This window comes from Prosopis cineraria, unplaced genomic scaffold (assembly GCF_029017545.1).
Source record: "Prosopis cineraria cultivar Desert tree isolate PC_DT_omini unplaced genomic scaffold, ASM2901754v1 PC1, whole genome shotgun sequence".
In the NCBI taxonomy this organism is placed as follows: Eukaryota; Viridiplantae; Streptophyta; class Magnoliopsida; order Fabales; family Fabaceae; genus Prosopis; species Prosopis cineraria.
This window is the reverse complement of record NW_026555332.1, coordinates 50,042,271-50,054,625: the sequence shown is the minus strand read 5'-3', so window position 1 is coordinate 50,054,625 and position 12,355 is coordinate 50,042,271. Positions and strand designations below refer to the sequence as shown.

The 12,355-nt window shown below is 36.6% G+C and overlaps 2 protein-coding genes and 1 long non-coding RNA gene across 7 annotated transcripts; 2 read left to right on the top strand and 1 right to left on the bottom strand.

Moving 5' to 3' along the window:
* The first annotated feature begins 1,724 nt into the window (after positions 1–1,724).
* LOC129304545 (uncharacterized) lies at positions 1,725–4,152 on the top strand. Its single transcript, XR_008591713.1, has 3 exons — positions 1,725–2,055; positions 2,796–3,506; positions 3,802–4,152. It is a non-coding gene; the product is annotated as an uncharacterized LOC129304545 (long non-coding RNA).
* A 958-nt stretch (positions 4,153–5,110) lies between these two features.
* LOC129292448 (protein cornichon homolog 1-like) lies at positions 5,111–6,710 on the bottom strand. The gene is made up of 4 exons (XM_054930000.1): positions 6,524–6,710; positions 6,173–6,354; positions 5,596–5,718; positions 5,111–5,511 (listed from the first exon to the last, which is right to left on the bottom strand). Exons 1-4 carry the CDS (start codon positions 6,599–6,601, stop codon positions 5,436–5,438), a joined length of 459 nt encoding a protein of 152 aa, XP_054785975.1. The 5' UTR covers positions 6,602–6,710; the 3' UTR covers positions 5,111–5,435.
* An 843-nt stretch (positions 6,711–7,553) lies between these two features.
* On the top strand, positions 7,554–11,002 carry LOC129308221 (OVARIAN TUMOR DOMAIN-containing deubiquitinating enzyme 4). Of its 5 annotated transcripts, none has more exons than XM_054949302.1 (7): positions 7,767–7,906; positions 8,000–8,021; positions 8,720–9,310; positions 9,510–9,631; positions 9,973–10,013; positions 10,528–10,626; positions 10,724–11,002. In XM_054949302.1, exons 3-7 carry the CDS (start codon positions 8,731–8,733, stop codon positions 10,893–10,895), a joined length of 1,014 nt encoding a protein of 337 aa, XP_054805277.1. In that variant the 5' UTR covers positions 7,767–7,906; positions 8,000–8,021; positions 8,720–8,730; the 3' UTR covers positions 10,896–11,002. The 5 variants fall into 5 exon arrangements, with proteins under 5 accessions (XP_054805255.1, XP_054805277.1, XP_054805270.1 ...); XM_054949288.1 differs by having other exon boundaries at positions 7,837–7,906; positions 8,000–8,058; XM_054949280.1 differs by lacking the exons at positions 7,767–7,906; positions 8,000–8,021 and adding an exon at positions 7,554–7,754.
* Positions 11,003–12,355: the final 1,353 nt, after the last annotated feature.

Sequence of the window (12,355 nt, the reverse complement as noted above, 5' to 3'; positions counted from 1 at the left end):
ACAAAATATTTAATTAAATATTAAAATATAAATATTCTTCACTCATTATTATCATCAATTTTATTTAAAAATAAAACATTAAACCCTTCAAAGGGAGGTTCATTTGGAGGAGGAGGTGCTGTTTCAACAACAACATCAACTTCATTTTTATCACTTAAAATAAACATTCAATAAATTATATTATTTTCATATATTAATTCAAAATTTTAAATAAATGATATAAATAAAGTTAAAAAAAAATATAAGTGCTTAAGGCTAGCCCAAATACAAGCTGTTAAAGTCAGGACTTGTGAGGGCAAATCATAAAAAACATTTATACTGAAATTTTTATTTTTTTCAAGACCGACCCTCGAAAAATATAGAGCCTGAAAGAGGAGCCCACTGAACCCAGCCTTATTGATTGCGCTGGGTGGGAGAAGCTTGTTGGGGGGAAAGATGGGGAGAGCAACGTGGTTGAGAGAAATGGAATGGGTATACGATTTTGCCCCTAAAACTTGAGTAAAAATAAAAATTGAACCGGAGGTCCCTTTCTAGGTTCCTCAAGAATAATTTATTCCTCTCAACGGAATGGGTATACGATTTTGCCCCTAAAACTTGAGTAAAATAAAAATTGAACCCGAGGTCCCTTTCTAGGTTCCTCAAGAATAATTTATTCCTTGGAAATTCTTCAGATTCTCCCGCGGGGTTGTGAAATAATGATCCATTTGCAGAGAGAAATAAAGATGGAAAAATTAGCTGTTTGGGAGAAGCTTTCAACACAAGAATTGGCTCTGTCCCCACCTCGCTTCGTCTCCATTTTGTCCCCGTCACTCTCAACCAGATGCGTCTTTTTCTCTCTACTATTTCCGTACTCTCCTTTTTTTTTTTTTTACTTCGTTAACCTGTTGCTATACATAAATATCGAATCAAGATTCCATGCTCTCATGTTCATTAAAATAATAATAATAATAATAATAATAACACCAATCGTTAAAATTATGAGGTTTATCTTTGGCCATTAACCTTAAAAACTGGACTAACAACTCTTATCAACTTTAAGGTTTGGGCAGATAACCCTCCTGAAACTCTAAAAATTGATGCCAAGGTAATTTCTTGGACTGTAAAGCCGTGTGCAAATAAAATTTCTAATAAATTATATTATTTTAGCAAAATAACCGATAAATTAAAAACTGTAGAGTTGTTTGTGTAAAAGTAAAAGTTTAATAGGGTTTATTGTAAAGTTTTAAAAACCAAGGAGAATTGCAGACAACCCGAATCTTAAAGTTTATGTATAATTTAGCCTTTTCTCTCTCTGTTTTTTTTTTTAAAGTAAAACATAAATTTGAAATGATATTTTGATTGTGAACTTGAAAAGTAACGGTATATTAAAGTGAAGTAATAACGACAAGGAGGAGCATCCATGGATGGAGTAGCGTGAAAGTGGAAGACAAGAATAATATTCGCTCGCAGTCCGATTTGGGGAGGCAAGAGAGATGAAAGAATAATATGGAAACCTGAAAGAAGGAAGGAAAGAGAAAGATAAGAGTCACACGTCTTGGGCCCCCCACCCGGAGAATATACACCGAGGAAGAACCCAAAAAACCCAACTCTCAAATTGGCCCAAACATGAGAGAATTAAATTCCACCGATTCTGTCACAGCAGAAAAACAGGAGGAACCAAACGAGACAGCTAAAAGCCATACAAATGGTGTCAGTTTCGTGGCATCGTTTCATTTTGCCAACCTTCTCTTATATCCAACCAACAGCTCTCGCTCTGTAGCCCATCGCCCTCACCCACTTGAAAAATCAAGAAAGTGAATGGTGACTGGTGAGGCTGTGAGAGATCAAGTGGGGATGATGATGTTGTGCAAGTGGTCCAGAACGATTAGGACCAGCGTTCATGATAGAAGGTCCACCCAAACAAGACTACAAGTGTCACTCACTAATCAGTAGTCAGGCTCCCCAGAACCAACCTTAGGGAGTTTAGGATTGATTGCGTTAGATCTACACATCAAAGAGTTCAATTCTAAACATGACTCACATCTTACCCTTCTCTTGCCAATTGAGTCCGTCCAGGTATTATATCATCATATTGCTACTCAATTCAAATATAGAAGATATATCTCTATCTATAAATTACTTTCTTCTATTCCATATTGTGTTTCAAACAAACTCCCAAGAAATTAAACTATCAACTTCCCATCAAAGGCATGCCAGACTAGCATTTGGACACAAAGGGAGAGAAGGGGAAAAAACCAAGTGCTAAACTGCTAATACAATCTCATAAATCTTAAACCCATGCCTTCTAGCCAGGGATAGAGGAGGGGGACCACTAGTAGGATGACCCTCCAAGTTTTTTTTTTTTTTTTAAATATTATATAGCTATTACAGACTCCAATCCTTCAAGATTTATGAAATTCTTGTAATGTACATGCTTCTTAATCTTGGTTCCCTTCTGATTAAATCCCGGCTTAAGCTTGCTACTGGCTTTCTCGTAGCACAGCTTGAGAATCACAAACAAGTACAAGAAGGAAAAAAACAATTCTTCTTCCTCTTTTTTTTGGGGGGGGTGTTTATCATTACAAAGTATAGAAAGACTAAATAAGTCATTCCGTAACAAATACAAGTCTTAGGATTACTATTAACTTTATATTTTAATGCGTTTTGATTTTTAAATAGTCCACAAAACTTTAATCATCCATCCCTTTATTGCGCTGAGGTGGTGGATGTTGAGAGAAATATATCTTTGATTTCTAATTAAGCTGTAACATTTTAGTGACTTCGTTGTAATTTTCTGTTGAAAAAAAAATATTCAGCATTCAGCAACGAGTAGCTTTGAAGATGTGAGTTGTGTCAACATTCTCGCAACCTTCAAGTAAACCAGCTTCTATGCAAAGGGAAGTTGATAGTTTGGATATAGGGATGGATGATACGTTAGGTTTCAGAAATACAACTATTAAAGAGAGCGGTGTTGCTTTCAGAAATACTGCACACAAATAGTTTTCTAGATTTGTCCCTGCCCTTGAAGAACCACAAATAATCTAGGTCCAAGTTACACAGTATTTTCCCGAAGAAAGTCAGCAGTGCATTTTGTACCATTCTAATCGTCGTCTGGCAAGTAATCATCATCTCTCATATATCGAACGAAAGGGCAACCTTTCCATCTCCGTGAACAGTGAACTGTTAACTTTTTAACTTGACTAATGCAGATTGAATTCAAAATTCCCACTAAAATGAGAGGAAAGGAGGGAAGGGACACCGCAGATAAGCTTTCACATTGGTTATCACATCAGCAAATGCCCATCCATGATAAAAACGACTGCTTGAATTATGATATAATATTTTTCATAACTGCTGTTTGGCGTCTAGCTTATTTTCCCATGGAAAAGAAATGCTGGGATAGAACCTCGAGAGCAGATAGGGATCTCAACCCAGCTTCATCCTCAAAACACATTTTACACAAAGATGAGTGAAGAATTGAAACAAGACGATAAATTGCAGACTCAGACAACTTTGTACAAACAAGAGTAAGAGAAATCCCAAATTCAATTGTAGAACCAAATAAAATGGTGAATCAGGAATTTAAAATAGGCCTTTTCTTGTTTGATTATTTCATTATTCTTTTGCTTGTATTATAGTTGACAACCAACAAAATTGGTACCATGTCAAAAAGATTTGTGTTTTCAGAATTCAAAGTTCTCTAAGTAAATGGCATAAGCATGTCTCCAGAAAACCACCCAAATGATTTCCCGGCTGTGATTTTGCAGTTTAGGCAATTATCTATGGTCATAGATACCAACAATTGATATGAATTTGGAACAGGATTTCAGGTACTGTTCTAGGATCCGTTTCCACCAAACTAGCTCCATGATGACAGGTCTGGAGGCAATTCCCTGACAGAAGGGGCTGACATGAGGAAGATGATTTGCAAATTCTGGGACAACGACGATGAGGAAAATTCCAGCAAAGTTATTTACCCCATTAATGTATCTTCTCATAGATAATTTTTTTATGGTCAGAAGACACATCACACAACCACTTCACAAGATCTAAAATTTCAGACTAAGACTAAAATGAAGATATTAAAATCTTTAATCCTTATTAAGAAGGAACAAAAAAGCATCATAAACTACTTCAAGTATCTGCAGTACCATAATCTGATTCAATTAAGCATGAACTGCTTTCACGAGGTCAAGGTTGTCAAAAATCATGATAATTATTTGATGGGCTTGAATTTGAGTTAAATTGATTCGTAACATGGAAACAAAGCTTTGATGAACAAGCAGTCCAGAGATTGACTTTTTTTGCCCCCCATTTTCTCGAGTAAAATTAAATTTCAACACAATATATGAGGAGCTTGTGTTTTGTTCATATTTCAAGCCAAAGCTTCCATGTGAGGTGTATTAGAAATTATTTATGTGCTTATAGCTTCAGCTTTAGAGTTACATTGATACTGAAGAAAGATTAAGATGATGAATCACAACATAAAATTTGCCAAAACTGCAAGCCGAAATGCTACTGCTAAAATTTGACATTGGTTATGGCTGTCACATCGCTGAATGTTATAACATATTATTTATAGGGAGTTATATCTCATCTTCCAGGCAAGGTTCATGTGCACCTTCACACATGGTTAACTGTTCTTTCAAAAGTCAAAACATGCCAATATTGATATCATCATAGGCATTTTCCGAACAAATCAACATATTCTGACTTCTGCATCTTGCATCAAGCCCTCTAATCATAAAATTACTTGATCTGTGATTTGAAACCCCCCCCCCCCCCCAAAAAAAAAAAAAAACCCTCTCTGCATGATCATATTCGCTGATTCAAACATGGAGATAGAAAACAAAAGGTAAAAAAGATGAGGCAGATTCATGTATTATAATATGCTTTTGGTTTAACTAGATGTAACATTTCACGCGTCTAATATATATTTTAAGACTCAAATATAACCAATCCAACCTATAGATTGAAGTTAAATGGAACAGTACAGACATAATCCCATCCATGTACGCGGACACATTCCCTTTTTTCCACCCTAACACATGTATAAACAAAAGTCAACTGAAACTTCGATAGTTAAAAGAGTACCATAAGATGAGGGTAACATGAAAGAGTTTTACTGATATATACAATCCAAGGAAAAGTAAGTTTATTTCATAAAATTTCAAGCATAATGATTCTAGAAGCCTCTAAACCCCAGCTAACTGTCCTCTGATAGCTATTTCTTTAACCATCCTCCATCTTTCATTAGCGAAGAGGAAGGGGAAAGAAATGAACACTCTGATGTATTTTGATCTTGTGACCTTTTGGTCTTAAAGAATCACTTTCTATTCAAAAAGGAAAAAAAAAAAAACCCAGTAACTTGAATAGTTAGTCTTTACATGAGATCAAATGCTAATGATCCACATAACAGTGCCAATTACACATTTCAGAAGGACTACAGACTTTTTCTAGAACTCAAAAAGTGTAGACCGGACATCCTCAAACTTGAAATTGTGAAATAATATTATTCCTGCAGCGATAATCCTACAGGAAGACCTTAATTAGAAAAATTAAAATAACAAAAAGAAGTAATGATGCAATGCGTACTGTTTCAAAGTCAGTGCATACCTGAAGACAACAACAGCAAGAGTCAAAAGATACAAGGCAAACTTGACTATCCGGTATTTCTTCTCGGCATGAACTGCCCTAAACATTTCAGTGACATCAAGAAGATGCTGCTGTTTCGCATACCTGAATCATTAAAATGGCAAAATCATGACAAAAACATGGGAGGTCTTTTCCAAAATCATACACAAAAGTATATTAAACAAAACACACGCACATAATAGTTCATTTGCAAATTAATTAAACTCAGTTATCAATTTAGTTGAACTTTCATTTCTTATATCTAAGCCCAAAACTTGACACATACTCTGGCACATTGCACACATACTGTGACGCAAACGCCATTAAACATTTTATTCGACCACGATCCAACTAAGGATTGAAGAAGCAACTGTTATCACATTCCAGGTTTTCCGCCCTCTAGATGACAATTGTTATAGCCTATGAAACAAGAAGAAAGTCAAACTCTCAATTATCCATAATGATGCCAGAATTGAATAGCAACATCTGGAGCAAGGGCATCAGACCTAATAAGCATAATATTCTTTCAAAAGTTTCAATGGTGTGTGAACGTACATACAGCATCACATGGTAGCCAGTGACAGGAACTGTGACCAAGATCATGAACCAGTGCCCAGTGAGGAGGAAAAGAGCGCAGAGTGCCGCCTGCCCAATAAACTCAGGAACAACGAAGTAATTGACCCGGGAGGAAGCCTCATATGGGTTGACATAGTCAGCCTCCAAGTCTGTTAAGATCAGAATCTTCAGGAGGGAAAGAGAGGAACTTTAAGATTCGTTGAACTTAAAACAGCAGTAATGTGATGTGAATACTCCATATCAATGCGATCGCGTCGGCATTAAATTGACTATGCAAGGATAACAAACTCAAACGACAGTAAGTAATAAAGATATCAGAGAGAAAAAGAAGTACCTGATAACAAGTGGAAGCAAGAAGAGCAAGGTTGAGTGGGAAACAAATTATAAGCCAGAAAAACAAATTCCAACCCATTTCCTGAGGAAGAGAAGATGGTTGCCAGCGGAGGAGGGTTTTCACACAGGGGGGCAGATGTGTGCGTTTTTCCTCCTTCCTTTCGGCCCCAAATGAGGGAGACTATTAGAATGAAGTGTGGACTTTTTATCGGCGAACGGGGCCGAAGCCCATGCAAACGATTTGGTCCTTGATTTTTTATCTCTTGTTTAGTTTATTTTTTGGGCCGAGATCTCTTGCGCAGGCTTTGACGGCATATTGTTTGTATTCCCGTATTTTAAAAATAAAATCGCATTATTTGTCAACTATAGTAAAAGTTTTTGTTTGGAAAAATAACAATTAAGAATTTCATAAAATATTATAAAATAGATATATTAGAATTGTATATTTTGCATAGTTTTTAAGAAATAAACGATATTAGCACAGTTTATTATATGTTTATTAATTTGACTCCCATCTTTTTTTTTTTGGCTAGAGTCCCATTCTTGATTAGAAAATAACGCACCATTACTATTATTAATCTTTTATATTACGTGTTCATGCACACACACATTCTATATCTCTAAGATAAAATTCATAAAAATGATGCCATTCATAAGTAGTGCTCATACAGTCCTACAATATTATTCCTTTTTTATTTTTCCAAGCTTCTTTTGACAATAACATTTGTTTCGTTACAAAAGGAAAAGGATATGAGTATTATTACGGTGAAGATCTATTCAATACATGGATTTGTTACTATTTAATTGGTCACATGTTTTTTTTTTGGCGTTACGTAAAATTTTAAAATGAATTCCATTATTCATGACGTACAAACAAGGTAATTAATCATATATTTTACGGCATATATCAATTTATTGATGTAACACTGATACTAGAAAATGTGCGTCGGCACGTCAAATCCCACGGGGATCATAAAAACGACAGCGTAGCTGCGTTGGATATTGATCCCATCATTGTTTTCCGAAACCTGGACCTAAACGGCAGCGTGTTGCGGTTCGGTGGTGGAACTATGAGGCTGGAAGTGCAAGTCAGGAGCGACAGAACGGAATTGACAGAGTTGGGAGAAGGAGGCGCGACCAGAGGAGTGGCTTCTGTGAGAATCAAAACAAATTTATCAAAATTGCTATCCAAAATCCTGTAACTATTACATTTGGGGGAACTTGGTCCCAAGGTTAGTGTGCTTATTCTTTGCTTCAGCATTTTTTTCGTCGGCGTGTAACTTTTCTCCAGAGTACTTATCCTGATTCACGTGTTTCCCTCTCCAGCTATTTCTTTAGAATTCCCATTAGCTACTCGCTTTTCACATTTATAACATTTGAACAGGTTTATTTCCCTTATAGTTTTCATTTCAGTTCTTCCTTAAATTGCGGGATTCCTTGAAAACCTGTTTCGTTTTTTGTTATGTTGTTATTGTAGGTCCGAGCAATCGCAAGACTCGGTCTGTTAGCTTTTCTCAAATTTATATACCTCTTCATGTATGTTATGGGAGCATTTCGACGGATTAGAATTTAGTATGACCATTCTTTGTACTTCAACTGACATGGCCATTTTATCACAAAATGGAAAACGGGAATGCGAGCAAAGAATATTGAATTTCCCGTCTTTTCTAACTGAAATTACCTTTTTAACCCAAATACTCTTGCTTTACACCAGCATGTTTTGAATTCTGATTTTGAGAGTGCAATTTATATGCGATCTTCGATCCAAGAAAGACCAGAGTCCTGGAGTTCGGTAGCCACTTGGGCTCGTTTGCTACTGGATAAGAGCTTTCTCAACTCATGATATCTTAAATCTTGTCAATAAATTGTATGAAATTTGTTAGGTTCAGCTTGTTACGAGCACAAATTCAAAGGGATAGTCTATTCAAAAGACTAGTCTATTAGATAAGTGAGCCCTTCACACTTGTAACTATAAACCACACTTCACTTGTAAACCTTCTCGATATGCGACTTCTAACATAGTTCTCCTATTGCAACTTAAACATATGATTGCAAATCGACTCAGAAACAGAATTGGAATAGTGAAGTTTCTCTGCATTAGTTGTTATTGTTGAATTGATTTTAAATAGTTAAAATTCATATTCCTAGGAACGTTATTTTGACTAGTTGCTAATTTTTAGAGCTAATTGTGACGCAGGCAATGTAAGCATGAGTGTTTGCTCTCCAGTTTGCTTATCTTCAATAAATGCCGTGGTCCTGAAAGGTCGTGCAAATCTGCTGATTAGCAGCAATACCTGTGGTCTTTTGTCCCAAGGAAAGTCTAGTTCATGTTTTATCCATTTGTCCCCTGGGAATTCTGAGTTACGACATGTTGGTCTTTCTGTTTACACGACACTGTCTTGTCCAACCATTATGGGCCAAACAATCAGGGGAGGTTACTTGGGATCTTGCTTTTCCAAGCAAAGGGACAACATTCAAGTCGTTGGCTCTGTAGGACCTCAGAGGAGGAATCTTGAAATTTCATTGGCTTGCCAAAGTTTGAATATGAGGCTTTTGGTACCTAAACAAAAGCTGCTTCCTAAAGCCAAGTGTGAGGCGGGACCAATAACTTGGCCGCTTGGGTGTGCATCAGCTGGCTTGATTTTTGGATTACTTGTTTGTAATTCAAGTTCCCAAACTGCATATTCTGAGACAGATACAGAGGATAGGAGAAAGGAAGATGACTGCAGCGAGCCATACGTGAAGTTCTCACATGGGAAGAAAGTTTACACTGACTATTCTGTAATTGGTGAGCTGCACATTCTTTCTACTGATAACTTTTTGCATTGTGATAACATAGATATGCATGGTGTAGTTGGTTACATACAGTAATGCAATTGCATATTACATAAATTGCATAAATATATAGAAATAGATAATAGATACAGATATAAAAATTAACTTTCATATATATATTAACTGCATCATAAACTTTCCACATTTTGAAGGAATTCCTGGAGATGGACGATGTTTGTTCTGCTCTGTTGCTCATGGGGCTTGTTTAAGATCTGGTAAAACTTCTCCAAGTGAAAGTCATCAGAGAGAGCTAGCAGACAAGTTACGAAATGAAGTATGTTTTTTGTTGCTTATTTGTGTGGTGGTGTCCTAATAAGCTTAGAATCTCCCTTAGTTCCTCCACCCAAAGAAAAACAACATACAGGATTGAGCACACAGTTAGTCTACATTAATTTGATTTGTTTATATTTCCTGCTGAATAGTTTGTCACGTTTAAATATTATTCCTAAATCAGTGAAAAGTGTTACATGTCTTGACAAAAATGAAAATCGTCTTTCCGTTTAAATCAGAAACCATGCTGTTTGTGTTCTCTTGTTCCATCCTGCTCCCATTAATTCATCAGCTGCCATTATCCCTGATTTTTTTTTTTTTTCATTTTTCTGTTACATTGGTCAGGTTGCTGATGAATTTATCAAAAGAAGGGAAGAGACAGAATGGTAGGCTTTCAAGTTACATATCCATGGATGTTTGTGATTTTAACACTTGGAAGGCCTTTTTGTTAATTCTGAAGACAGATATTTTTCAATCTGTGTTCTCTCTGCAAACGTCACTTATGGATATATGTTCCCAATTAGTGGGGAAAAAAACAGCAGATTGATTGGATCAGATAAGTTATGCATCAACTTCTGGCAGATTAGGTCTGTCTCTAGTCATTTGTTTAAAAAAAAACGTTAAATAATAACTAGAGTAGGTCTTGCGTATTACATGGATTATGAGAAATCAGTTGCAATGGCTCGTGAATAGTGTAGCTTATTAGAATTTTTATAATATACATGGAAATGCCAAATCATTCATGTTTGAAATCATTGATTATTTTCGTTGATTGATGTATCACGAGGATGTCTGTTATGCCTGAATGAGAATGAGAAACTGTGAAACACATACTATTATGATCCCGTGGAATGATTGTTGCTGATGAACTAGGATCCGGTTGTCACATGATATCTGCAGGTTTGTTGAAGGTGATTTCGATACTTATGTTTCCCAAATCCGGAAGCCCCATGTGTGGGGAGGTGAACCTGAACTTTTCATAGCTTCGCATGTTCTGCAGTTAGTGGCCTTCTCTCTTGAACAAGTTATTTAATCTTAATGCATTTGTGTACTTAACAATTTTGGATGTTGAACTAATATGAGGCCAATTCTGCAGGATGCCAATCATAGTGTACATGTACGATGATGATGCTGGGGGCTTGATATCTATTGCTGAGTATGGCCAAGAATATGGTAAAGAAAACCCGATCAGAGTTCTCTACCATGGCTTTGGCCATTATGATGCATTAGAGATTCCTGGAAAGAATGGTCTTAAGTCAAGACTCTAGCAATTTACATGCTCGTCGCAAATCTAAATGAGATGAGCATATCTACTGTACACTTAACAGTACAACAAGGTCAATTGTTTATTTTAGTTAAAACTTGAAAGAATCAATATGGTGATAACTTTGTTTTCGTAACTAGAACAAAAACAAGAACAAGAACAAGAACACTGCTTCCTTAATCTCCTGGCAAACAATTCCGCGTGCACCTTTCTGCTTCCTGGACGGTGGTGGCTTAGAGAATGTAATGTTGTATAGCGAGTTCGGGCTAGGCCTAAGGATGGCTTCAACTATATTACATGCAATGACAAAAGTTAGCGAAATGGCCGCAGTTTAACCCAAAAATAAATTGCTACAAAGAAACACTTCGTATAAGATGATGGTTTAAGCTCCTGCTAGAATATATGATAAAGATTTTAAATTTCTAGGACTTCCTTACGGTGATCCCTTTGGTGTCCTGTGGGTTATATGGCCCCTGGAAGTTATGGTATGCACTCTGGTTTCGTGGCAATCTGCTTAGTAGTGCTGAACGCACATGGCTGCCTCATACCTTTTTATTTTTACTCATTTATTTATTTTTGAGTGGAGGCTGGTTCATGCTTTTTAGAAAATGGACTTTTGAGGTGGGCCATGCAAGCTTCAAAGTGCTTAAAATTATTGTTGGTTGGCCTTTCGGTTAAAGTTAGAACGGTGGAGGGTAGGAATGAAAGGTGGCCCTAGTTTTGTTCCCTGTTCTCTTCACCCTTCTTTTCTTCCTTTTACTGTTCCATTGTCCTTTCACTTACCCCGTTGGCTTCTAATGGACCTTCCACTTTGAATTTCTTGTGATCGAATATTATTAAATTGTAAGATCTGTGACAGTGCTAACAAATAGTAATAGCTACTGGGGAGAAAAAAAGTCACGACTTGTGATGATATTGATGATTCTGTTACCTAAACTCCAGCAAACAATAATAAGGGTTTGGAAAGCCTTGGATCCAAATGGGGCATGGATCATGAGCGAATTAGGTGGTACTTTGATTAAATTAAGATTGAAATCATGTTTACATAACTTTGTCAAATGAACAGTGGTATTCGATAGTGAGGCTTTGTAGTTCGAGCTAGGCTACATTTGGATTTTTCCCCCTCCTGGCCTCATAGGAAGCACTGGGATTCTAGTCTAGAAATTGTGCAAGGGATCAAGCAGAGCACGTGACTCAGAGAAAATTCTTCCCATTTGGATGAAAGAAGCAGTCGCTGGATCCGTGAAACTTGTTTTAATTTTTTGGGTCTGAGGAGGAAGCAGTGTTGTTTAGTGGCAAAACTGAGAAGTAAGAAGAGAGTCACGAGCATGTTGTCCTTGTTATATGATTTTCTGACACCACGCGCTGTATAAACAATTTTTTAAAAATCGCTAGAAACAAAACAAGTAGCCCCTATTTGGACGACTCAGTCCATTTATATCTCCATCTGATGCCGCAGATAAC